This window comes from Serinus canaria, chromosome 2, assembly GCF_022539315.1.
Source record: "Serinus canaria isolate serCan28SL12 chromosome 2, serCan2020, whole genome shotgun sequence".
In the NCBI taxonomy this organism is placed as follows: domain Eukaryota; kingdom Metazoa; phylum Chordata; class Aves; order Passeriformes; family Fringillidae; genus Serinus; species Serinus canaria.
Genome location: NC_066315.1, coordinates 87,775,099 through 87,802,717, shown reverse-complemented (window position 1 = coordinate 87,802,717; position 27,619 = coordinate 87,775,099). Strand labels below are relative to the sequence as shown.

The following is a 27,619-nucleotide window of genomic DNA, read 5'->3' as shown; positions in this document are numbered from 1 at the left end:
TCAATATAAGGAAGAAATTCTTTACTCTGATGGTGTTGAAGTTGCCCAGAGAAGTAATAGTTCCTTCATCCCTGGCAAATCCCCACTGCCCAGGGACTGGTGGTTGAATTGCAGTATTGCAGTCTGCCTTTTAACATCATAAATCAGTTCAAAATGTAGTCAGTTATACAGGTTTGGGGTTTTTCTGTCTGCAAAGTGTCACTCTTAAAATATATTTTAAAAAAGTCAAAGAGCAATTGTTCCAACTGGAGATGAAGAACAACACTCTTGCTCTCCAGCCAGCAGTTCAAACATTTAAAAAACCCCCATGCCCCTCAGTGGTCTGAGTGATACTGGATGAGGGAGCACTATCAGGAACAACATTGCATAAGAGAGGCCTGGCAGTGCAGAAAGCTTTATTTTATGGGATTGTGTGGCAGGAAGAGGTAGCAAGATGCTCCAACATGAAAAAAGGAGGGAATGTAAACTTCACCAATGGCTTGGATTAGCCCATCTTTCTCTGTGAGAATATAAATTTATGATGTGATCTCAGCTGAAGGTGTTATTTTGTAAAAATGAAAACAGGGTAATGCTTGCAATTCTCTGAGCTGTTTGAGCCTTTCCCCACAATTACTGGCTGAGTCATCAGTTTTAAAGAGTAGCTGTTTATAGATATAAATACAGTGTAGAAATCACAAGAGAAGATTTTTTTCATTAAAAATATCCTTCCCCAAAAAAGGCAAGGGAAAGTAAAGTGAAACTGGTATGTGTTTTAGCAAGTGGAGAATTTGGAGATTTGAAGAAGAGCTGGCAGTCTGTACTGGAAACTTGAAGTTGCTGCTGTGGCTTATGATAATTGGAAAGAAAATACTCTGAGTATATGTGTAAGAAATAGATTAACCATGGCAGGGGCATACAGATTTTTGCTCTAAAAATAGATGTTTATAATGTTGGGAAGGTAGAAGTATTCCTTAAAGTTATTCTGCCACAGAACTGTTCTAAAAGTAATAGTGTGATCCATTGTGGTGGAAAAATATATTCTACTTAATTGGTAGCAAAGCAGTGTGTTAAACAGCAACTGCTGACAGGAAATGTTTGGGTAGAGGGAATAACTTGAATCTAGAAGTATTAAATGAATTACCTTAGGAGGGTTCTGAATCTGTAATGTGGATTTTCAGCAATCATTGTACAGCTGGGAAAATTTCAAAATCTTTGAGAGTTGTGGTGAGGGTTAAGGTCTCAGTATTTAAGAGAAGGTAAGTAGAGGAATTGAGAGCCAAACCACTGAAGGTAACTCTCTGTGCTGCAAGTGTTGCAAACTACTCAGGAAGTTGAGCTTGCTGGAGGGTTTAAATGGGGAGGGGGAGAAATAGGGCTGAACATTGTTTTTAGTGTGTCTGCAGAGCTGTAAGGAAGGAATTAGACAGAAACCCCTCTAGGGAGATCACAGTATCTTGGATGCATCCATCAAACAAGTCCTTCTCTCCACTGTTTCCTTTTGGGAAGGAAATATGGACTCAGGTTGAGGTATGTGTCAAATTTCACAATGTTGGAACCTCCTCTGTGTTCCTGGAGGAGTTGAACTCCTCTGAAGGATTGTGCTTTTCTTTCTGCATCTGTTTTCTGTTTATTGTATTATGATAATTTGGATATGTCCTTATTTATATTGCTATTCCAATGCTTCTTCTTAAGCTTTTTCCTTTAAAAGGCAATTGATCTCCTTGTTTTAGGGCTGTGGATTCTGGCTAAGGCTGAACATCACCATAGCTGTGTTTGTGTCTTTTACTGATTTACCCCCAAAGAACCCAGGTGGTTCTTGTAGCCTAGACAATTCTAGGAAAGTCTTGTCTGTCAGAACATTACGAGTTCACAGCAGGGTATTTAGAACAAAAAAGATTTGATGGAATATGGAAATAAAAGACTGGGAAAAGAGTGAGTGGAAGGTGTTTGCATACATGTGCTCCCTCAACAGAAAAGCAGTGCTCATGCAAGAGTTGCTCAATGCATTTTTCTACATGCCTACTTGAGCTAAACAGTAACTTCAGCTTGTATTTCCCAGCCATCATTTGTAGTTAGTGGAGCTGAAAATTGTTCTCCCCCGGAGTCCTGTCCTGGGTTGAACTGCGTGTCTGGTGATCCATAAAGTCTTCCTTCTGCTGAATGGAAGGGACAGCTCAAAAGTCAAGCCTGGTTACTGTGACGGTGACTCAAGATGGATTTATAGATTTGAAAGTCTTTTAGATCTAGTTTAATTATTTTCTCAGCTTCTCTCTGTATTAGTTGGATGTGTTTTTGTTTAAGAACAGAATTCTGAACACTTAAACTTGCTGCATATAGTTGCCTATAAGATTTTAATGAACATTAAGCTATCTGTAGTCAGAAATGTGAATATGAAACGTATGCTTTAGTTAGTTAAAAATTCTTTTTTGTATATTTACAGCTTTATAACCTTAATCCTTTCTCTTTCTTGAGTCTGCTACTCAGCCTGAAGGCATTGTCATACTTTATCCTCACATACTTTCTCCATATTTTTTCAGAGGCTGCTGATTCCTTAAGTATTGTGACAAGAGGCATCCTCATCTCCCAGCACTAGAGAGTGGCCAGGATCTGCAGCCAAATACAGGAAATCCTGTTTTTCAGTAAACTTTTATTTCATTGTCATGTCCTGTAAGTTTGCAGTTCACTGAAAGACTGCTATACATCTGCATTTATGTTATGCTGTTCAGCTGTTGTGTTTAGTGTGAGAAATAAAGGGGGAAAAAAATGGGGACTTTTTTTTTTACAGTATTTCTACTACAATAAATTCTGGAATCTGCTAGCATATTTGTGCAGAATTAATTGCTCAGATTTACTTAACATTCTTTTTATCTTCTGATGCTTTATCTTTGCTCCTTGCAATGCTTGGGAATATTAAATAATCACAAAATGACTGCAGTTTAAGTGTGTATAGGGATTTACAAAGATTAGAGTGTGCTGGTAAAAAGCAGTCCTTATTTTTAGAGAGCTCCTATTCTGCATCTCCTGGAGCAGGGGGGCAGGGCAGTCAATGAAACTGTACGTGCTTGTGTTCCAATTTATGTTGCTGATCCTTGGTAACAGACCCATGTTTTAAAAGGGAAGAAAGACAGAAGCCAGCAACAATACTTAACAGGCTTTCCAAGTTCAGATTCTGGCTGGAGAGATACATGAAGCTGTGAAATTGGTTGAAATTAACAGAAACACGACAGCATTGTTTACAGATTGCTGTAAGCATATGAACTGTGTATACCAGGTTGATTGGATGATACTAAATGACAGCTAATAATGTGTAACAAAGGCTGTCTTCTTTTTGCTTGCAGACAGGTACTATGCATGTTTATTCTTTTGGATGAGAAAAGCTGCTGTTAGCCCCCTGACAGGAGGAGACTTCTGGTAGTACAAAGCTTGGCTCCTGGCTCCTGTGCCTTTGTTTGACCAGGTGGAAGAGCGCTACCAGAGGTACGCACATGCCAGGCAGGGCAGCCAACAGCACACAAATGGCCTGTACCCAGGGTGGATAAACTTTCTCCTCTTTCATGGGGAAGCCTTCCTGTGGAGATAAGAAAGCAAGCAAAAGAAATAATTCATAGCTACACTTAGATTTTGCTATGATTTCTATTTTTATTTTCCTACACTGTTTTAGTAAGCATAGCAAGTTTTACTCTGTCTACAGTAGCAGTCAGTAGCTGTGTCCTCTGCAAACCCTTCTTGTGGGTCTAGAGACGCTGTAAATGTTTTACACTTTCAAAGATGTATAGCTGGAATTGTGACATAATCCTAGGGATATGGGGATTGCCCAACTCTTATCAAATCTTCACCCTCTCTTGGTTAAACTATGTTCATTCTTGTTGTACTCAAAGCTTAACTGGTTTCAGCAATTACTGAGTGTGTTCTTTGTCAAATAGGGGAGTTGTATATCAGAGATTTTGAGGGAATGATGACAGAGCAATTTCTACAAGTCTGTGGCTATGAGTTTTATTTGGGATGATAGATACTTGATGGCATTTGGGGGAGACACTGCTGCTGTGTAAATGTCATATAGTTTAGGAACAGAATCAATCTTCAAACCCCCACACAAGGGTGTATTTGAGAGGGGTCAAAGAAACTGCAATTGATGTGAGACAGTGACATCCAGATGAAATGTTTTCAGCGTGGACATGTCTTTGTTGCTGAATTAACCAACACTGTCGTCAGACCACTGCCTCCCTGTCTGCCTGTCTAAAGTACATTCATACATCCACCAGGGCCCCAGTGATACTGGTAGCTCTCACTGAGAAATGCCTTCATCCCTGACATCTGCTATGCAGCTCTAAAGCTTTGCTCAGGCATTTGTTCTACCTCTGAACTCCGTGTGGGTATGGAATGTCTGTGACATGTTTCACTTCAACACTTCTCAGCATTACACACATCCATAACAGAGATATGGAGCACAGGATGAGCAGGACACCTCAAGAGGAGACATGTTTTAGTATGTGTAACCTCTTTGCACAGTGGAGCCTTCTCATTCTGAGCACTCTTATCACTTCAAGCTATTTTCAATGGGTAAGCAGTAGATAAAAATTATATTAAAGGATCTGGTAAGGGAGGAAAATAGATAATTCTTCCTTTTATTAGAAGTTCTAGAAATATTTGAGCACGTACATATTTAGGGTTCCAGGCTGTGTAGCTTGGCGGCTTCTGCATCTGAAGTATAACAAAGGCCATGAAGACAATTAGCAGGAGCAGAGGGCTAATAAACCTCCATGTGATCTGCCAGAAGAGATTGAGTTTTCGACCGGTCATCCATTCCACATCTTCACTGAACCTTGTAAAAGAGGGCATGTTTATGATGATGTCAGAGCTAGAGTGGTAACAGTTTCCCTGTTTTATAGCTTCCTGTAAGTTGGAAACACAGAGCACAGCACTGTAAATCTTTTCTATTCCACACCATTCTTTAGTAACACACTGCTTGCTTGAATAAATAATAATATCATTCAAGTAGGTCTTTATTGAGCCATACCAGAGATGAATGACCAATTTACATTGTCAGTTTAATTACCTGAGCACCTAGTGTAAGGTTTCTTAACTTAAATAAATTACAATATTGCAGCAGTTCTGTAAACTATTCAGATAGTTAAAATAGAAATACTAAATTGCCAAGGGAACAAATAACATGCTAGGAAAATCTCAGTTACCAGCACCAAATCAAATCAAGTCAGGGTCAAAGTTACTACAACCTACAAGCTACATTTATGTCTTAGAAGAAAAAAAATCCATCTCTTTCTGACATACCTTTTAATTTTATAGATGTACACAACTCCAATCACTTCGAAGAAAGCGATGATTAGAAGAGGCACTGAAGCTGCATATCTGTCAAAAATGTCAATCCAGTAACTCCCTGAACCCAGTGTAAAACACAGAGCAATGAGGAAGCTAATCAGACAAATTATACCTGAAGGAAAAAAGATATCTTTGTTATTGGAGTACTGAACTTGGTAGGTTTATTTTTGTTCTAAATTGCTTTGTTCTTGTTCTAATATTTTTTATTCTCTCCCTTTCTGTGGAATTACAACAAGCTGCTTTCTCCTTAGGGGAGCTAATACCACCTCCCAAACTCAATTTTCCCCTATGTGTTGGCCAAGAGCACTACTGTTGCAGGATGAATGCATTCATGTGACTCAGAGCATCCTTCAGTTGTTCATTCTCCTTCCATCAGACAGCCTGGGCTGTGCTGTGACCCAGTGTTAATTTTTGACTGCTGTAGTGAGTTTCAGGTGCCTCATTTCCATGCAGCCATCGGCTTAAAGCACAGGTAGGTGGTACCTTGGAAGTGTAAGGACTCCCTGGATTTCTGTCCCCATTTCATCAAAGAGCCCAGAGCTACAAATGTGTGTGTTCCTTATGTTCCAGCGTGTATCATTTGGGTTTCAGCACGCTTCTGTACAGCCAGTTCCCCTTTAGCCAAGATTTAGATTTGGGGTATTGAGAGAAAAAGTGGGAAGGAAAGGAGGGAATAAAGGTGTTGCTGGACACAGTCATGGGCTACAAGTTAGTTTGTATGTCTTTCTAATGTGTTAATTGATTCTAACTCTGAGATGGCCTCTCTTTCAATTCTGTAAAATGTTGTCTCCAGACTTTTTTTTTTTTATAATTTTTTTAAGTTCACAATTGGACAATCAATTTAAAAATAATATTGTTAACTCATCAAGTTGGGCACAAATTTGTTTTTACATGAAAAATTGTAAGATTACAAATGCAATTTAGATGCCACAAGAAGACTCTACAAAAGGCACGGCAGTAGTATTTCTCATAAGAATTTAAAAGAGCACATTGCAGAAATATTAATCCGTTAATTGCAACTACTATAGATTTTTCTGGACCAATTTCATGGTAGGATCTCTCAGACTCTCATTGAGTCTGGTTCTGAAGGAGCAGGTTTTGTTCAATAACCATGGCTGGTTGAAAAGATTCCCGTTTTGGTTCCAGAAAAGGATCACGCACCTTCATTCCTAAATTTTCAAGTGGTAATTTTCTACTCTGTCATGTTCACAGTAAATGTGAATCTGTAGCAGCATAAATCTGGGTGAAATGGGTGCAGATGACCTCTCTTACAGGGGTAAGTTCAAGTGCAGGTGGTTATGGCAGACCAAGCTGATGTCACTGGTTGCCTTAAAGTGATTTGTATCAGTGCCAAAGGCTTAAGGGAAGGCAAGGCTCTTCCTGATGACTGCAACAGCTCAGAGTAGACTAGACTCCAGGGATAGCAATTTAACAAGCTTTCTCAGGCTGGAACAGCTTAACTTGCAAACTAAGAAAAAAGACTGGCCAAGGCAATATCATATTGTCACCTGACAGCTTCTGCCATAACTGCTACCTCATCTCTGCTTATCTTCTGCAAACACAATCCACTGCCCTTACTTACACTGTGACATTCAGCTAAATTAATACTAAAAATAATTCATTCCTCTGTGATATTAATTAAGCAGTTAATAGTTTGTGCATCTATAAGGAAGTCACCTTCTTTGAACAAAGCAAATACCTTACCAGATAATAGCTCTTTAGGTGCTGGTTTATGTATAATTTGAAGCTCTAGAAGAGGAGTGAAGACACCCTCAATGTTTCCAAACATCGAAGAAAGGCCCAAGCTGAACAACATGATGAAAAACAGGATGGCCCAGGCTTGGGAGCCTGGCATGAGGATGATAGCTTGAGTGAAAACGATGAAAGCCAAGCCAGTTCCTGAGACACTCTGCAGCATTCACAAACAGATAAAATACACATTACAATGTCATTCCTCATGCATAAAGAAATTATAATACAATGCTGTCCTTTTCTGGAGTCAAGGTTGCTGGTCACCCTGTGGCCTCTCTGGTAGCCAGCAGTTGAGAAAATGGGTTTGGGGAGTTTAATTTTAAGTGTTCTAGAGATATTTAGGCAATCATAGAGCAGAATTTTAGCCTGTAGAGAAAGATGGGTTCTGAGTAAAGCAGACCGGAGAGTTGTAATAGAAATTGTTTTGCTAATACCATCTTAAATGTGCCTTTTAAAAGTCTATGATGTAGTAGCTTCTGGAAAAAAAGAGGTGTAAATAAGGATATGATTATCACTCTTTACACAAAGAGAATTCGTGAGTCATTGGTCACAAAACCCCCTATAGTGGCCAAAGTAGAAAAGACTAATAGGGAAAAAGCAAATTTCAACCAAATTATTTTGATTTAGTCTCTCTAGGAGAAGGATATTCAAATCTAAGCATTGAAAAATGCTAATGTTGCTATAATTTGGAAGTAAAATATTTCAAACTGTAAATCAGAAATGGGTGCCATCAGAAGAAGTGAGACAAAAGAAACTGACTTGTATCAGGGCTGGAATGTTGTCCTTGGACTTCTCCATCATGTGAGTAAAATAGCCTGCTCTACCATTATTTTATCTTAGGCCTGTTGTGCATTAGCACCCACTGACTGTGCCAGACAGGATCCCTGGAGCAAGTGCAATGAGATAGGACAAGAAAACAGAGAAGAAACATCTGTATTTAGTGGTAGGGGAGATGTTACAGGAAGGTTGGAAAATAAGGAGAGGCTCATGATGTACTTCAGTGGTGAACAGTGTACATTGTAATGGATTTTTTGATACTTCCCTAAATACAGATTTAGAAAATTCCCATTCAGCATCCTTTTTCCATAATCCTTCATCTAGATTTGTTCTCCCGTTATGCTTACTTCTGTAAACCAAGCTAGGACTGAATTTAGTGTCCATGGTAGACTTCTGGTGGGAGCACACTGGAAGATCAGTTCTGTGGTAATGATGTGTAGTTTTGTCTGCCTTAACACAGCTATACATTCAGACGGTCCTACAGCAGTATTGTTATTCCAAATGTTGGTTTTTTGCATGTTTATGTGTAATACATCATTGCAGGTAGAACAGAGTACATGTACTTATAAGAAAAAGGAAGATACCAATCCTTCTACATAACTTTGTTTAAGGATTACCTGTTGTAAGCAGTTATGGTACCTGATCAAGAAATTCTTGAAGTTCACATCTTTTCAGTTTGAGTCCAGCAATTTTTTCTGGATATGATGAATTCAAAAAACTAATCCAGGATGTATAGTTCTGTCGCATGATGCTTTCTTCTGGAAGATCAAATTCGTTGATGATATTGATAATGTTCCTGCCAGAGAAGCCAACATATTTAAACTTCGTTTAAAAGTTTGCAGGTGATGTGGCTGGAAATGTTCTGCTGTGTATTCAGATGTTACTCCAAAGTTGTGTTTACTTTATGTGCTGCTATTTACAATATAAAGGAAAATATTGACAGCTTTTATATAAAACAGTAGAAAGTACTCAGACTATTTAATGTTGTCTCAAACAGAAACTCTGAGTACTTTATGCAGATTCAGTCTCTAAAACATTTTTGTTTTATCAGGTCTCCAGACTAGTTCTACTACTTGTGTTTAATAAATTAGTGAAATAAATTTCTAGTGAAATAGAGGAAGGAGGAGATTTTTACTACTTGTAATGCTAGCCTGAGAGTAAGGTGCAAACTTTGATGCACTACTTGAAATGGGTTGTTCTGCAATTTGTCTTTATTCTTACAAATTATCATCCTTAACTCAGTCCCATAGTACTTTCTATTTTTACATTAAACTTCTCCAAAGATGGTCTTCTTTTCTAATGAAAATAAATTCTCTAAATACATGTCTTTCAAATAACACGTTATCACATTATCTGTTTAGGCACTGAAACCACAGTATCACTTTGGGAACACAGCTTTCTTACCTGTCCAAGCAGTCCCAGTAGGCTGTTTTTGCTTTAAACCCCAAAACAGAAAAGACTGGGATGGAAGCGTAGAGGGATGTCATGCTGTTCACAAGTGCTACTGTCACAGCATCCTTTTCACAGTCATTTCTAGAGATAGCATTCAAACAAGTGAAATTATTAAAAAAGGCAGGTTTTCTTATCTGTGATGCAGTTATTTGTGCAAACTTTTTTTTAAAAAAATTTCCTTCCTCCCTCCCTCCCTCCTCCCCTTCCCCCTTCTGTTAGAAAATCTGGTGGGTCTTTCAGAAAGACAGATCCTCTTCTAAAGATCCTTTAGAAGAATTAAGGAAAACATTTTAAAAATTTAAAGAAAGTGCACAAAATACAGCAAGAATTCAGCCAGCTAATAAAGGTTGTAGTTCTACTCACTTTGTTGGATTGTAGCTTGCAAATGCAATAAGCCCTCCAAAAGCCAAAGAGAGAGAGAAGAAAATCTGTGTGGCTGCATCAAGCCATACACGGGGATTTTTCAAAGTGTTCAGCTGAAATAATTGGAAGAAATGTATGCATTAGGCTTAAATTAAAATTTATTTTTCTCTTGCAGTTCTGGTGTCCCATCTGTTACTTCACTTCTGAAATTTTGAGCTGAGTTGCCATCTAAATACTATGAAAATCGGAATAGGTACTAAACAGGTCACTAAAACAGATGTTTTTAGGAGTATAATGGAGGCTATTTAAATGTGTGCAACTTTTATAGTATCTTCTTTATTGTACACTTCATCTGTCTGATGATAAAAATGTGGTTCTAAGTGATAGGCACTAGGAACAGAATAGGGAAAATACATTTTTCCTCAATTACTATCTTTTTTTTTTAATTCACATACTTAACCTGCAGTTAAAGAATATTGTCTTCCTAAAACTATATAAACAGATACTAAACCTTCACTGTTTTAAGACAGAAGGTGATTCCATAGGTGTCCATATTTGCCTGAAAAATAATTTCATCGCAGTGACTAAAAGCACAAGCAGGCAAGAAGAAAACAGAGAAAACAGTTATTAAGAGCAGCATCTGCTATTCAAAGTGCTGTGAAAACAGCAATAAAGATAGAAGGTCAGCACAGGTAATACAAGAAAAAAGGAGAAATGGACAATGAAATTTGAATTTTGTTGTAAGGGCTGTATGTTACAGGAAGGTAAATTAAAAAGCAATGATTGGTGGATTACAGAGAACATTGAGCAGTTTTAAATAACTGGACTAAGGAATCTTGACATTGAAATCTATGTAAAAGAAAGATATAAGATATAAGATAAGAGATAAGATATAAGATATGAGTAATGCACAGAATGTAAGTGTGATCAATGAATATCACTTTCCTGCAGAAACTACAAAGTGGTGTTTTATACCCTACCATGTGAATTGCTGTCTGATCCATTATCAAGAACAGGGAATAGAAGAATGTTTTGCTGGGAATGTTTTAAAAGACAGATAGTTCAAAAGTAATGCTGTAGACTATTTCACTTTGTTTTGCAACAGTCTGAATCAAATCTGCATCCCAGTCATGCAAGACAATTTGTGTGTTTTGTGTCTGTGTGCCTGTGCTAGTGATCCAAGTCCATGACTGGGAACATATGTAGGAGTGAGAGGTAAGTGTGCCAAAAGACCCTTCACAGCATTTTGGGTTTCTCTGAAGCTGGCCTGTGCTTGAAGAGCAGTAACAATGGGTCCACCTCAGTGTGGATGGATTCAGGCAATGCCGTTACTGCAGGTGCTCTCTCCATGGGGTGGCCAGTGGAGAACACAGCAGAACCGTGTCACCTCTTGTACAACACAACATAGCAAGCAGATTCATGGAGCCATTGCTGGCTGAAGTGATAGAGCAAAGGCAAACCCTTCTAGAGGTTTATTTTAAAAGATCAAAGTCAAGCCTTTAAAGGCCAGAGTGCTCACTGGCAGGACCTTGTGCAGGTGCTGTTGCAGTGCAGAAACTTGGCACTCACATGGCTCTGTGGCCTTCATGCTTTGATTAAGTGTTGCCAAGTCAGTTGATGCTGACAGGTGCGACTCTTGAAAGTCTGGCTTTCTCACTGAATCTTTGGCAAATGAGTCTGGAGATTGTTTAGACTGGTACTAGGTGCAGTGCATTTATTGACTCCAAAAGATACTAACTAAGCCCCAAACTCGAAAAGATAACGGGCAGGCAAGTATGCAATGACAGTGTCATTATCTGGTCTTCAGCAAATTGTTGAAAGTGTTATTTTATGTTTATATGGCACACAGGTTTTATAAACATATGTTCAGAAGAAAAAATGTGCTGATTCCAGAAACATGTTGATGAAGATATACAATCAGTGTTAATCAACGAACAGTGGAGTAAGGAAGAAAGGAAATATAATTGCTCCCTCAAGACTGGTAAGATGTTTGGATTCTTGAATATATGAAGGCCAGACAGAAACAGAATTAAAAATTACTGGGGTCCCTGTGATGTGTAATTTTGCTGTAAAAACATGTAATGGTTTTGTGTCTAGAGGATGGGGGCCTGTGCTGCTTTTTTTGTTTGGTTTTTTTTTTTTGTTAAATAGCTGCTGAGTTCTGGGCACAGGCAACAGTTGCCCAACCAAGTTTTTGGAATTCTTGGAAATGTTCATTGCCAGAGAACCTCCAAATATTTACAATCTCTGAAGTTCTTTCAAATGTGAAAGAGACTGGAGAAAGAGATGTTTGTATTCCTCAGGTTACACAGGTGTACCCAGAAACTGAACCATGCAGAGTGTTGCTGATGCATGATGGAATCTTGTTTCTTTGTTTCTGCTGCCTCTGGTTATCTACTTTCCAAAAACCTTTCCAAAAGTCTGTTCCAGCTCCTGTGTGGCTTCATCGTTGTACAACTTCTGCTTTCCACTCAGATGTCACTTCAGGATACTTTTTTGTTTTCTTGGCAGCTTCATTTTCCAAGTAACCAAGAATTTTGAGAAGGTGTGTGAATCATCAGACTTCTCTATGTCTGAAAGTCAATGAAAAGAAGTATTCATTATTTATTCTGAAATTTAAGGTGGAAAGTGTGTCAGATGACAAAAGCTGATTACATATTTTTGCATGAAAATAAAAACACAGCCTCTTATAATTAGAATCCACATGCATGCTTTTATTATTTGTGGTACGTAGTAACGAGCTAAAATACAAACTTGGGAAATGAATAAACTTAAAAAAAATTAAAATTGAATAAAACAAATTCAGTTAGGTGGTTATGATGTTGAAACTGTGTAAGTTGGGACTTTTTGTGCTAGGTGTTACTTTCACAGACTTTCACAAACCACAATGAGGTGTCACAGTAATGAGATAATGGATGTAGCAGCTTTTATGGAGAAACTACAATTTCTGCTGCACTGCAGAGTTGTAAAGAAGGTGGAAAATATTGCCTCCAGTCAGGGAAGAATGTCAATAAGGTTGATTTTATGTATTTTAAAAGCAAGCTGAAATAGACGGTAGGTGATTTAATTCTTACTTGAGTTTGCTAAAACTTTTTGTGCAAAAAGACAGGAAAAGAAGCACGCATTTGAGAAATATGCTTTACAGTTTTGTAAACTGATGGGGTCTGGGTAGGCCAAGTAAATCTCTGTCTAACAGCCCTCCTGTACATCTCACTTTGGGACATCCCCTGTGGAGAGGTGTAAAAGAAAAACCAGTGTTTGCTCACAGGGAGGGTGGGAATAGCCTAACAGCAAAGGCAGTACTGGTGCTGCAGTTGTGGAGTAAGGGGACAAAGAGAGAAGGGCAATGTTGAAGCTGTGTGCTTACTGTGCTTTTGAAGTCCTTGAAGTGCCACAACCCTGTGTAGCAATTGGTAGGTTAGTTTAACAAAGCCATCTGACTTTCTGTGCAATGGCAACACCGATAGCAGGTATCACTTACCAGCCTGTTACATCAGCTTTTCCACATTTGTAGATAAGAACATCACTAAAACCATCTTCAGATGACTTTTCAAGGATGTCCCTGGGATCTGCTTCCTCAAACCAGCTAACCATCAGCTGCAGGCTCTCTGCAGGTGGGTTTTCATTCTCCCTTCTGTTGCCAGTGTACAAATCCATCCAGCTCTTTGACGATGATCTGCTCCTCCTCAGCACTGCAATACCTCCAGGCTTTGTGAGTACACACAAATCTAGTTTCCTGCATTCAGTTCAGGATCATTGCAAACTAAATTCCAAAAATGCCTGAGCTGTTCCAGAGGAACCTGACAGCCTGGCTGAGACCAACTGATGACAGGCTGAGGCGTGTTTTGTTTGTGTTGTCAAAGCTGCTTTCTTCCCTAAGACATAGTCCTGTCTGGCCCTGCAAAAATGTAAGTGAATATCCTGATCTGTAAAAACCAAGCTTGTCCTTGAGCTCTGAGAGCATTTAGATGGGTGTCTGTTCCACTGGGCTTATAGAAAGAGGGATAAAACAGTGTCTCATCTGAGCTTTCTCTTGTTCTTGTTCCTTTCCAGCCTGGCATGTAAAGTATCTCTGAGCTTCTTGGCTTATGTTTTCTTTAATATCTGTGTTCTTGTTGTAGAAAAGGAAAGGAAAAATCCAGTTCTCCTGTGTTTGAAGCACAGCTGTGCCTGTGGAGGCAGCAGATGCTCGAGAGTGTGTCAGTGACTGCTGCTTTTCCTCTACACCCACCACTTTATGGGGCTTTTTAGCCGTGAAGGCAGAGTTGTGAGGAGCCTTTAGTGGATAGCAACCACTTAGTGCGACAGTTTGACTTTGCATTTGGGAATGCTACCAAGGACAGTGTAGGAAAGGTGCTTCTGAAATGGCCAGCATGTGGAAGGATCTGGAACTCCTGTCCATATGAGAAGTTAAGAAAAATGGGAGAGATGCTGTTCTCCAGCAGTTCTGTCTTTTAGGAAAAGATATGGGGGAGGGGAGAAATGGGCTATGAAGAAACAGGGGCAGGGGAAAATTACTTTGAACATTCAAAAAAAAAATCACTTTACAGTGTAAATCCTCAGTTGTTCTCTGTGTGAATTCTTAAAAGATTAAAGCTGTGTAAATTCTGTAGCAGTGGCAGGGAAATCCCATCTTTCTCATGTACTTGTGAAGTACATCAGTTTCACTTACACATTAAAGACTGAGGCACCCATAACATTCTTAAACTCAATTTTCTAGTATTTTCTTACAGGCTTACTACTGAATTGTTAAATTCTTTGCTGCTTATTTTCTTGTGAAAATATATTAAAATAATTAAGTCACTTCATCTCAGAAGAAAGAGCTTAGCTGAGCTCTTAGATAGACATCTAAACCAGGATTTGTTGGAAAATGGTATGAAATCTGAGGAGGAGTAAAAGGAAAACTAATACTAATACTTACATTAGGGGTGAAGAGGTAAATCAGACCTTCAGTGGCTCCTGGTAGAGTGAGTCCTTGAATTAGGAATATAGTCAGGACCAGATATGGAAATATTGCTGTGACATAAATTGCCTAAAGTAAGGAGGTCAAAAGACAGAGAGTTACTGGCCGTAAATTCAGTCAATCCTATTTAAATTATTGCAACAATAATATTAGATCAGACAGCTACAGATGAATATGGCCATCTTTCAAATAAACAGGGTGTACTTTTGCTGAATATATTTGCAATAAAATGGCTCTTAAAACTGTGTGAGGGAAGGCTGGTAAGGCAGAAGTGTTTGTAATGGAAAAAGAGAGAAGCATCATTTTAAGCCACTTGTACTGCTGTTCTCAATTTGTTGGACAGGGAGCATACTGAATGGTGCCAGAATGGTAAATGGGGTAAAATGGGGTTTCCCTTGTGGTAAAAACTCAGTGTCTGGAGGGCAGGATTTCAAACTGCAGGATGATCAGTTCTCTATCCTTTCCATACCTTCCCTGTAGTTTCAATTCCTCGGATGGTGCAGAGATAGACAATTGCCCAGCAAGCTGCTAAGCACAAAATGAGCCACCACTGGAACGTGCCACTCTCAGCAATATCAGGTGTTATGTTCAAAGTTTTCCTGTACCAAAAATAGTTTACTGCAGTGCTTTCATAACATTCTTCATTAAACCCTGAAAAGAAAAGTGGCAAGTGTTAGAATAAATTGTGGGCTGCAAAATCTAATTCAGAGATGGACTTTTGCACTTTCTGTAATGTGCAGCAAGACAAACTCTCACAGCAGGCTGAGACTGTGAGACTTAGAAGAGACCTTCACCAGAACACCACCAGCATTTTGTACAGGGGATAACTTCCTGTTGAAAGGCAGTGTTGTACTCAGTGCAAGGTAAAATCTAAATTAATGGTAGTGAAAACTACAACATTTTTTAGCTGTATAGCTACAAGTTGGTGGAGCCATAACAAACTTCAGGCACCTGAGAATATATCATAGTCCAGACTCCCCTGGCTATGTCATGGCCCTGTGGTGGGGGAAGACCCAGGCATTGACCTCTTTTGTTTAAATTTCCAGAACTTCTGTGAACAGGAACTTCAGGCATCTGCATGCAGGGGAGTGGGCATTCCCCAGCCAAGTTCTGTGCCTGAAGAAAAGGGAACTGGGAATGTGTTGTATACCACAACCTGTGATGTCTATTTGTCTTCCTTCTCTAGAGCAGTCCTAAGGCCTTCAAAAGAAAGTTTAATTCCACTATGTTTTGTCTTTTTTCTTAGCCTTTTACTCAGGTGGTATTTCTTGTTGTGTCTGGAAGTTGTTCTCTCTCATGCTCTGAGAAATGACAGAAGCTGAAAAATAGTTTTAAAAACCAGAGAGCATTCTTCCTTATTCTGCTTTTGTATACTGTCTCTCTTTAGTCTTAGTAAAGGTTTTGTAATGGATAACAGGACTTGTTCTTTGTTTTGTTTCCCATTTTAAAGTCAAGCAAAAGAACTCATGGACTTTCTGGCTATTGTTGTTCCTGTGGGGATGATAAATTTGAAAAAGCCAGCATGATTCTTGTATCTTTTTAACAGAAAATCAAACCAGGACTTGTGCACAATTTGGGGCAAAATAAAGTGTGTTTTCTTGATTAGCCCAGAGTCTGATGTTTTGCTAGAAGTGCTTATGGAGGTGTACTTACCTGTTCTGTTTTCATTTAGAGGACAGACACTCCAAGGAAGAGGTTCTTGGAAGGAGTTTATGAAATACCACATCACCCAAGTTAAAACGGTGTTGTAGTATAAGCTCACCAGAACTGACACCATCCATGAACCAACTCCTACAGAAAGCACAAAATCTCACTTCAGAAAAGTTTTGGGAAAAGTTATCAGTCAGTCACTGCACTAGCTGTTGGAAGTTCTCATTTCCTTGTTTTTCAAGATTTTCTTCTCCATCCCCCCAAACCCATCCTGAGATTTTCCAATGAAAGATGGCCATTTGTGTCCTCAGTAGCCAAACACTGGCGCACAATCCCCCAGACCACCAGCCCTGCTCCAGGAATGCTGAGACTCTCTACTTACATAGAAGGTTAGAGTTGAAATCTTTACTCTAGTATGTAGTCCATTGTTTTCTACAACACTGGACAACTGTAATAGCAGAGAGCAAAAGAGACCAAAGTTTTATAGTGTGCTGTAGCTGCATGAGGCCACTCTTGTCCCAGATCATATACAGGTGCCCTAAATTGGACACTGTTTTACTCCTGTGGTGAGGAGGGAAGAATATCAATGCCACAGTTTCTGCTTGCTTGCATTTTTGCAAGGGAGTATGAACATGCCTGATTGTAGGAGATGCAGGAAGCACCACCTGCAGCTTGGTATTTCTTTCTTGTTGCCCTCCGGACCTTAGATGACTCCTCTTACCCTCCCCTTCTCCTCCCACACAGGCCCACAGGCAGGGCCCTCAGTGCCAAGCCCATTTCTGGCACCTGCTTAAAGCAGGTCGTGATCCAGGAGAGCTGGCTGAAGCATGCAGCAGTTTCCCCTTGCCCTGCAGGCACAAGGGTGTTATCTCAAATACCCAGTAGAGTCAATGCCTTAACCTCCTCCTGGTGGCTATTCTGGATCACTTTTTGCAGCCTAACAATGGTGGACACGGGGCATCAGATGTGTTTTTTCATCTATTTAAATAAGTAGAAATGACCTGGCAGTAGAGGACTGCACATCATCTGATGCACTATGCCATGTGGATTGTCCCTCATGTCCAGCTGTGTTGATAAAGTCTTTTCAGTTAACCCCACCCTCTTGTGGAGGGAAGCCTTCCAATGTGCTTTGGACTCATTAGGAGGTATCAGGATCCTTGATTTCCTGTCTTTCTGTCCTTCCTGAAGTCTGCTATTCATGGACAGAGAAGACTGGGTCCTTGAGGGGCTTGAGGGAGGAGAAAGAAGCACTGTGGGCAGGCAGCTCTTGTTGAGCACCAGGGTATGGTTGGTATGGGGCAGTGTTGAGGAGCAGAGCCCATATTCATTATGCTTCCCACAGCAAAGGTTACTGGGTTTGCATTTTAGGCTCTTCAAATGATCCTAAAATGTGCCTAGAGTAACACCTGGTAAGAACAATACACAATTACAGAATCACAGAAGGGTTTGGGTTGGAAGGGACATTAAAGATCATTTAGTGATGCCCCCCTGCCATGGATGGGGGAGATTTCAACTAGACCAGATTGCTCAGAACCCCATCCAACATGGCCTTGAATGTTTCTAGGGAAACCATCCCTAAATATCTCACCACCCTCATAACAAAAGATTCCTTCTTAATCCTAACACTCATTTCTTTTTATATCCTAAAACACATCAGGCACAGGTCTGTAGGAAGTGAGTGCTGGGTGGGAGCTGTCTGCACTTCCTTGAGCTGGGACTGAAGGGACGTACCAACGCCTCCAAGGTAAGGAGAGATGGTGTTCCAGGCTCCAATGCTGCCTTTCCTCAGGCACTGCCCAAGGGCCAGCTCAAGGTGTAGCAGTGGGATTCCTTCAAAGAGAAGAGCGATGAAGTATGGTATCAGGAAAGCCCCTGAAAAGACATTTTAGTGTGATTAAGCCACATGATTTTTCTGCATCTCACTGAAATTATTGTTTTATAATTAATCTGCTTTATGAGCCTAACAAAGTCCTTGTAGGATGTGTTGAGAGAGGGATCATTGCTAGGGACACTGACAAGTAATATCTGTTGCTGGTAATTTTGGTAGTGAAGATGGAGGAGGATGGACTGGGATGCTTAGTGCTGCAGGACACTTCCCTCAGGCATTGCTACAGCCCATTATAAGTAACCTCACTGTTTCGTCCATTTCCCTTTCTTTAAAGAATCTTCTTTTGTCCTCCTCCTCATAAAGCACAAGGGTTTGCCTGTCCCCTATTCCATCTGTTTTCCCTTCAGTGCATTGCTTCGTTTCATTTCTTAAGGCTCTCAGGCCTGTGCTCCTTCATCCTCCTCTGGAAAAGCAGGATTATGTGCTGTATACCCCCAAGAGACCAGGTTATTTTATTGTATGAAGCTCAGCTCAGACCACAGAGCCTCTAGCTAATGAAATACTGAAAGCAAGGCTGAAGCTGTTCTCTGACACATGTGAGCCATGAAACTTCATTTCTTCCCAGTCCTTCACATCTTTTCTGTTTTCCTCGCAACATCTCCCTTGGGACAGAAGCAGTGTGTCCTGTTGGTTGCCTGTGGGCAGGGACCAGTCCTACCAACAGCCTGGCTGATTCCTGCTAAACTGTGTGCAGTGCCTCGCTTCCCCCACCTTCCCCCAGAAGGGACACACATTTGGGTCTCCCTTCTTTTGCACAGATGCTGATTTTCATGAGACCAGAAGTTTCATCAGTATGTTTGTACCACCTGCCCAAATGTCCAGTTAAATTGAAATGGTGGAATAGATTGAAGTTTGTTGCCATGACCAACAACCACTGTGACCACAAAGTCTCCAGGGAGACAAAGACAGAAATCCTGCCTCAGCTACCTCCCCATCCTCCTACAATTATGAACAGATTCTCTGTTCCTCATAGCTTTGTCAATAAACCTGTGCCTTGTTATATAGTTTATCCAGACTTCTTATCTTGGTCTGCTCAGCTCTGCTCTTCCAGCTCAGGAAACTTTCTTTATGCTCCATCTTCGGCCCTGAGAGAGAGGTGAGGGAATGCACAAGGATTTCTGGTCTCCACCTGGAACGGCGCCTGGGTTCTGCAATCACTGCCTATTTAGAAAGGCTGGGCAGATAAAATCTGCACTTGAGCTAGTGTTGTATTGCAATAACTTTGCTACCTCTTGTTATGTGCTGCAATAAATACACACAGCACCCAGAGAAGGTGCGTTGTTGGATGGTTTAGCCTTTTATCAAGTTATGCGTGGAAACAAGAATCACAAAGCTCTTCTCAGCAAAGAACTGTTCATAAACTGCCAAACTTGGAAATATATGTCTCACCTTAAGATCTCTATTCTTGAAATGCTTTTAACTGGGAAGCAGATTTGAAAAACAAACCTTGCAGTTAATTCCCAGTATGTTAAATCCTCAGTTTGAGGTCCCTTCAAGAAGAACCCAGTAACCTCTTGCCATGCTCAGTCCTGTGGTCAGTTTCAAAGCTGCTGCAGTATTCCTCTCCTCAGCACATCTGGAGGTGCCAGCCCAGTCCTTCTGACAGTCTGATGCCTTGGACTGTCTCCTGAGAAGAGAAGACTATTGAGGCAAGTGACCAGAGCACTGCAGTATGGAGTGCTCTACTTCTTCATCCATCTGCCTGGCTATTCACCAGATCTGGGCAGCAGCTGCAATCCATGCTGCAATCCCTGCTGAGCCCTCGCTAGCAGAGCACTCCATAAGAGACCAGCCTATCTTCCATATCATATCTCCTGGGAAATAACTGAGTAATAATTAGTGCAAACTGTTATCTCTCTCCCCTTTTCTGTTTGCTAGCTGAACCACTGGCAGCAGGGTGTGTTTAGACATTCTGCTGATAAAAGCATGTTTACTTTGTGCTGGCTTGTGTGTATCTTCAGGCATATTTACAGCATGGCAAAACATAATGTCACACTTGGAAAAAAATTACTGATTTTCCATGAGAATTATATAAAATAATCTGCTATCTGCAAATATGAAAATATGGCAAAGGAATGGGTTAACAAGAAATAGTTTATGAATCTACTCTTTCTAAAACCTAATCCAAGTAAATGGCTTGTAAAGTAAGTTTTTAGTTATTCATTCCTTTGCATTACAACATTTTTAGTCAAAAGAAAAGAGAAAAAGAACAGACAGTCTGGTGAAGCATTTGAAGCTTACTCTTTTCCACAAAAAAAATCCCCCACCTATAGAAAAACATGGAGAAACATTAACAGTAAGCTACCAGATTCAGAATAGTGAGTAGGAACCCTCTAGCACTGTATAGTTGAGGGTGCTGATTAATAGATAGAGGAGGATATGCCAGAAGGCAAAAAATAAGTACCTATTTTAAAAAATGCCACGAGAAATCTAAGTATGGAGAAAGCAAGCAGAAAATCCAAAAAGCAGAGAACCTAGTACATGGCAGGTACCACAAACCAGGGCATTCAAACATAAGCACAGCAAAACCTCAGGAGAACCCATGTGATGTTAAGCCCAGGCATAGCAGAACTCTGTAGATTTGGATTCCATGGGGCATGGGAAAGGGAAACTATAACAGAAAAAAGTCATAAAGCACAAGCAACAAATTATCTTGTATCTGTACATTTTACCAAAAACAAAAAGAAAAAAAAAATTAGGGTTTTTTTTCCTCTCGAAAAGTGAAAAAGGAAATTATAGTGGTGAAGGATTTTTAAATGCTTTAAAAGCCTGGATAAAGTCCCATAAAAATAAAACGTATTGCCAAAGCATGATTTAGTTGCATCCCTGGGGTGTGACTCAGGAAAATTTTAGTTTACAACATTCCTTCTGTCAGAAAGACACTGAAGATTCATAAAACATCGATCCTTCAAGTAGAAACATGTGGCACTCAAAGAAGGTTGAGGGGAAAAAACTCCAAAACTCTTCAAAACTTGCAAGAGTCAAAAGTTATTTTGGAAGAAATCCTGCACAAGGATATCACAACACCATGGAACAATCCCCATGCAGGTGAGAAAACACAGAAGGCTACAAAAGCTTTTTCAAATCAGGCTATCAAAGACTGCAACTACTGCACTACTGGTGAGCTGGTGTCATTTACAAGAGAGTCCCAAGTGTCAAGGTGCACCAGTGTGTAACAAGATTGCTGAAGAATATTGGTGTGGAGGCAGCTCCACAGCCACAGCAGTAGGAAAGGAAGGAGCATGTGCACTTGAGATACACAGAGGGTTTTTAAACACAATTGACCTGCACGGGCAAGTCAGGTCAGGACAGCAACTGCCTGACCATATCCAGCAAAATGACACTTGAAGGACACAACCTTTGATATATCACCTGCAGGTGACAGTCTGGGGGGGAGAACTGCCAGTGCTCAATGGGACAGAGAGACAGGAAGCTCCAGAGGAGCACAGTCTAAAGATGGCTTTCAACAGCCAGCAAAGCAGAGTGAACCAACCAAATTGGGTTTGTCACTTGGAAAGAGAGACCAACAGACTGGGCTAGTGGAAATGTAAAGCAGTTTGAAGTATCAGCTGGGCAACCTCCTAATCTGCGTGTACTAAGACCTGCAGAAATCAATGTGCCTCAGTGAGAAGCAGAGAAAAAGACCCAGTAGGTGTGCCTGATATTGGGGTACTAAGACTTTCTAAATAGTGGAGAAAAACTGATCAAAAATCAGGAAGGACTGATCCATGATTCAGTCTTGCATCTTACCAGTGCCTGTGAATCAGCTAGCAGAAGAAAAGCAAGTGATTTGAAATGATGATTCAAAGACACAACAGCATTTGAAGTACCAGAGCATGAATAGTACTTTTCTTTCAGATAGAGATTTGGGAGTAGAAAAAAGAACTATAATAAAGACTGAAATGACTTGGAAAATGGCAAAATAGTAGTTTTGAAGGAAATGCATCTGTAGAGTCTGAAAAATTCAGAAAGCACATCTCAATGTGATAAAATGCAGCAAGCATTCGGAGATCCACTTCATCAGTTCTGTTGGTACATAGGAGGAATGGGAATCGGTGCACTTTTCCAAAAGACTGAGAACTTAATGGCAAGATAGCTGAGATAATTTATGCACTTTTATGCAATAGTGGGAACTGCTTGTTCAGATACAGAGAAAAAGATACTAGCTATTGAAAAGGGATTTCCAGACCTGTCCCATTCTCTCCATGGCAGTTCAGTGGCTAAGCAGTGTGGTATAGTCAACACAGCAAGGAATTATGTCAAGACATCAGAGAGGAAAAAAAGCAGCTCAATCACACTCAGCCCTCTCTGTAGAAAATTGCACTCCGTGACCTCTTTTATGCCTTCTCACAGGCCTCAATCCAGATGAAAATGATTGAGCTACTCTAAGCATTGTATTTGTGCAGCACACTTATGATGGCTCTGATATTGCCTTGCAGGCCACATGACACACCTTACTGACTGAAACTTGGCAGGGCTGAATTTCCCACATAAATGATTATATCTCCTTGAGCTGCAGTGAGGGAGCCAAGGCCATGTCCAGAAAACCAAAGGGACAATGGCCATTTCGAATGAAGAAGGGTAACACCCCCAGATAACTCATAAAATAAACTTGGCAATCTCCCCTGTGAAATGTGAAGGATACAGGAAGGAAGCTTTCAAATACAAGCATGCACCAACCTGAGATGTAAAGGGCAATCAAATATAACAAATTATGGAAGGATTGACTCCACATGTCGCAGCTTTTCACCAAGGGTTTAAGCAGGATATGGCATTAAACAGGAAAACAAAGTTTGTTGCTAGCTGTAATCCAATTTTTCTGTCAGACAGTGAATAGTTCTGCTCTTCCCAGCATACTGTGTTTGTTTGGGTTGGTTTTGGGTTTTGCATTTTTTTTTTCTTAACAGTATCTTTGTTCCTCTTAGGTTTTGTTTTCCTTTTGAGGACACAGTGAACCAGGCATTTCATAGCACGTTGTAGTTCAAATTTGAGCAAAAGGTCAAGTAGGTCACGGGTTTAAGTCTGTAAATGGTTGTCCCAGAAGTAAACAGTTCTGCCTTTGTAGCATGACTATAGTGTGTAGCAGAGTGGAGTTTAGATGGCTGCTGCTACCTACAGTAGTGTTTATGTGTATTTCTTTTCCAAGAAAGAAACTGTATTTTATATTACAGGTATTTTTCAGTAATTTTATAGGCTCAGGCACTATACACATTTTTAATACCCATGGGTTAAGCAAGCATGCATATATATGACATATATATATATATGTATATGTATATATACACTAGCTATAATCCAAAGTAAACCACTGCAGTCAGTTCTAGTTAGAACTGAGTTGGTTTCTTTAAGTATACTCAGATAGCTCCCTGTGTACACATATAGATGTATGACTTGTTAGTGTCTCAGTTTTAAGTGACAAACTCTGTACTGGGCTATTTAAAGAATTCTTTTCAATCCCAGTTGCCTGGGAACGTTTGTGTTTGTCTCTACCAACTGTGGCAAACAACCTTCATACCCATTAGTCATGAAAAGTAAATAGCTAACTTTACTCAGGCAATAAACCCAAACAATCAGTAACAGCAGCAGTGATAAATGTCAGCAGAACTGATATTATATTAGATCCGAGTTACTGAGTAACACTAATGTGCAATGAATCAGGGCCAGAGGTCTGATGGGAACAGCTGACATGAGACAAATATACAGGCACCTGTTTTCATCTCTTGTTTTTGAAAAGATGCAGAAACAAGGATATCACCTGAACCACCTGTAAAACTACCCCAGAAGCCATCCAGCCTTTAAGCATGTCTATGCCATATCCATACCTGGTTTCTCCATGCTTGTGGTTATGGCTGCATGCAGAAAGCCGTGGCACCTCTCAAGGCTCCCAGTTAAACACAGTGCTGCTGGTGTCTCCCATGTGCACATCTTCACATGCACACATGCAGGATTTATGCTCCAGTACCCTGAAAATCTGTTGGGCTTTTGCACCTGAGTTGCTTGCTTTCGAAAATGCAAACCCAAACCACGTCACTGCTTTAAATTAACAGAAGAAAAATGCAGCTACCTTACACACAGATGCAAATGCAAGAGCTCTGTTTTATCAGTGATCATCATAATTCACTCAACTTTTCCAGTGCCAGCTTTCTATGATAAATTATTCACAAACCTCACAGAATTCTGTTACAGAGTCCATCCTGCTATTGAGCTCTTTGAGCTCTTTGTTGAAGGGACCAGTAATGACCAAACACTGTCTGCCTTTCCATACATTGACCTTAATTCACCACTCTCTTGTGCCACTGTTAGTGGTGTTGCAAAGTGGCTGTTTGCCATTACTGAGTCTGGTGGCTATTTTAAGCTGGTTTCTCACTGGCAGCATTACTACTCAGGGAGCAAAGGAGCAACTCAGCCCTTGCCCCTGCAGCATTTCCCTATTTTTACTGTCTTCAAACCTGCTGTACCCCTTGTCTTTTTTTGTCCCTAGAAGTTCCTGTGGGAAATAGCAGAGTTCTGGAGCTGGATGCACAAGCAAGCAGACTTTTTGAGCACTGCTATGTCCATAAGACAGGTGACCTCCTTGCAGTCATGCTTCTCTTGGGGCAGTGAGGACAGGAATGCAGGGGAGCCTGGAAGGGAGAATGGAGGGGAGAGATCAAACCTCAGGAGCAGATGAGCGTTGCTATCTTCTGAAGTGAGGCTGGGATCTGAAACACCACTGGCCACAGCTGGCCATGGAGAAGCAACAATTGATGCTTCATAGAGAAGTGTGAGAGCCTTTTTATGGCCAGTAGAACAATATTTCATCTTAATCCCGACTTTGCACAAATTTTGTGCAGCCTCTTGCAGCTGGTGGCTCCAGAAGCTGCTCTGTGCAATGAAATGTGTGGAAGAGCTGCATCTTGCTATGGCCCTGCCTGGGATTTTCAAACTTTCCACTGAGCACTTTGTGTTAATCATTTACTACATTATAAAAACTTCACATTATGTTTGCTTTATTATGTTATCTGTTAATCCTGAATGCTTTTCCCCTTGCTTTCCAATATAGAAAGATGACCTGAGATGCCGTAGAGGATTTGACCTATGACTCCTGCTCCATAATAGTATTTTCCTTGCAGGTCTCATGCCATATCTGCTGTGGGGATGTCTCTCTAAAGATGTTCATCATGTCTCATAAATGCCAGTATCATTACATTAATTGACAGGTTTTTTCCCAGTAATTTCCATGGACAAACACAGAGAACCAGTGGGTACTCCTAGCTTTCTAGCCACCAGTGATGGTAGTTTCCTGCAGGAGTTTCAGTGGGTGTCACATTTTTAAAATGAATAATAGAAGCCATCTAGTGTTCTGGGAGGAATCTAACCTACTGCTTCTTGTCTTGTCTCTATCTGGGTAACTCTCCGCAGTTGCATATTCAGCCTTAAAAAGTTAATTGCCACTAAAATAATTTTCACTTTCTTGTTTCTAGGCTATGATAAACATATTCTTTAATTTTCAACTTCATTACCTAAATAGATTGCATTTTAAAGTGGTTTGTGTCACAGAAGTTTTCTAACCCTTGAATAATTACTGGGACTTTTCTCTATTTTGTCTTTAAAAATTTTGTCGAATTTTTAAACTTGACTTTAAAAAGTGGACTTCCAGAAAAATGTCAGAGACTCAGAAGTTGTCTTACCATAGGCAGCAATATCTCTGCCTGATTCCTAGTGTTCTGCTTACTTCTGCAGAGGTTTTTTCTCTTGATACAACCTGCTATAGCTCATTCATTGAGCTACTTACCACAGTCCCTACCTAAGCAGCTACTTCTCTCTGAAACACCTTCCTTTACAGGATACATCCATTCTTGGTTCCTTCAGTGATTGAAATAGATTTACTTCAGCAATACAGACACCTCAGTAAAACAAACTTGGATGTGATAAAATTTTCTGTTACTTGACATTTTCTCCAGGTGTGAATTTTTGGTTTCTCCAATTAATTGAAAGATAACAAATAATACTGAGCTGAAACAATTTGCTCACTTTTCTTTAGACAGCTTACTGTGGCAGATTTCAAAAGCTTCTGTGAACGGTGAGTTACCAAGTACTCTTTTCAGATCCATTTATATTTACCAAATTGTCTGCTTCCAGAGCAATTCTTTGTGGAACTGGTGCCCAGGCACAGGCTTAGGCAGCTGTCCATGACACCTGGCAGGCTCCTGTTGCTGCTCCATCAGCTGAGCATTTTAAATAGCCTCACAGACAGCACAATTTAGTTTTGTGCAGGGACAATTCCAGATGATGAGGTGGCTCCAAAGAGCACGGGTGGGGAATGGCTCACTCACCATCCCAAAGGGAAGTTCAGTGGCCATTTGTCTAGGGGCCAGTTCTCTCAGGCCTCCCCAGGGCTTCTCATTTCTCCTTAAGGTAGCCAACTGCAGGTTCACTTTCCTGCTTCCTTTAGGACCTCAGTAGCAGTATAAAAACTTCAACATAGATTTGTTCTGTCATCAGTCAGGCCAGCATCGGTCTGGTCTTGCTAACTGAACATATAATTTTATAATTAAATATATTTCTATGGAAAGAGCTAGTTAACTGATGCAAGATGTTAATGACAATCAGTGTTTTTTTTAAAAAGGGGTAGAACTGATATAAATTATGCCATTTCCATGCCCATCAGAGGTTAGTATAGTTGTATGAGAATTGCAGTTCAGTATTTTGGCAAAGTCCCCTTCCAGTCTTACCGCCTCCGTGTATCTGACACAGGTATGGAAACCGCCACACGTTCCCCAGGCCAACGGCAAATCCGATACAGCTTAAAATATACTGGAACTTATTGTCCCACTTGGGTCTGCCATCTTCTTTGGGGGCTTCAGGTGTTGCTGATAAATCTTGTGACATTATAATGAAATATCCGTGGCTCCTTAGCCCCTTTCCCTAAAAATGGGAAGATGCTTCAAAACCTGTCTCTCCTACAGGTTTTATGCAGGGTGACAGAAGGATCTTGGAAGAGAGGTGGAGCTTTCTTTTTATCTGATGCAAAGGGCAGTGTCATTGCCAAGGCTGCAGTTTAAAGACAAAACCAGGAATTATTATTATATAGAGAGTTACCACTCTTGCCTTTTTTTCCAGCTCCTTCTATAGTTAGACAGCTTGGGAATATGTTGTTAATGGGTAACTCAGTATCAAACAGGTTTTTATTTTCTGTTCTCCTTATGTTCTCAGACTCTGTCAGAGAAGTGTGACACTGAATATAATTACAAAGAAACCTTTGCAGCGGACTAATTAAAATTGCAAAATACCTGTAAAAATCTGGGGGAAAAATGGCATTTCCTTTCTTAATTTATTAATAGAAGTAAATAAATGAAGGCATCTTTTCCAAATACAAAAATTCAATTAGAAAAAAAAAGCCAAGAAAAATTAGACCTTGTATGTTCAGACATTAGAATTTGGCCAATTTTCACAATAGTTGCTAGAAGTTAATCACT

At 40.2% G+C, this 27,619-nt stretch overlaps 1 protein-coding gene across 1 annotated transcript; it reads right to left on the bottom strand.

Annotated features, from left to right (window-relative positions):
* Positions 1–3,334: 3,334 nt before the first annotated feature.
* Positions 3,335–27,032, bottom strand: LOC103825952 (sodium-dependent neutral amino acid transporter B(0)AT3). The gene is made up of 12 exons (XM_009101197.3): positions 26,876–27,032; positions 18,005–18,145; positions 16,277–16,414; positions 15,093–15,274; positions 14,582–14,692; positions 9,661–9,773; positions 9,250–9,378; positions 8,485–8,641; positions 7,021–7,225; positions 5,269–5,428; positions 4,639–4,801; positions 3,335–3,547 (listed from the first exon to the last, which is right to left on the bottom strand). The coding sequence occupies exons 1-12, from the start codon at positions 27,030–27,032 to the stop codon at positions 3,335–3,337; spliced, it is 1,869 nt and encodes a 622-aa protein (XP_009099445.3).
* Between the last annotated feature and the right edge of the window lie 587 nt (positions 27,033–27,619).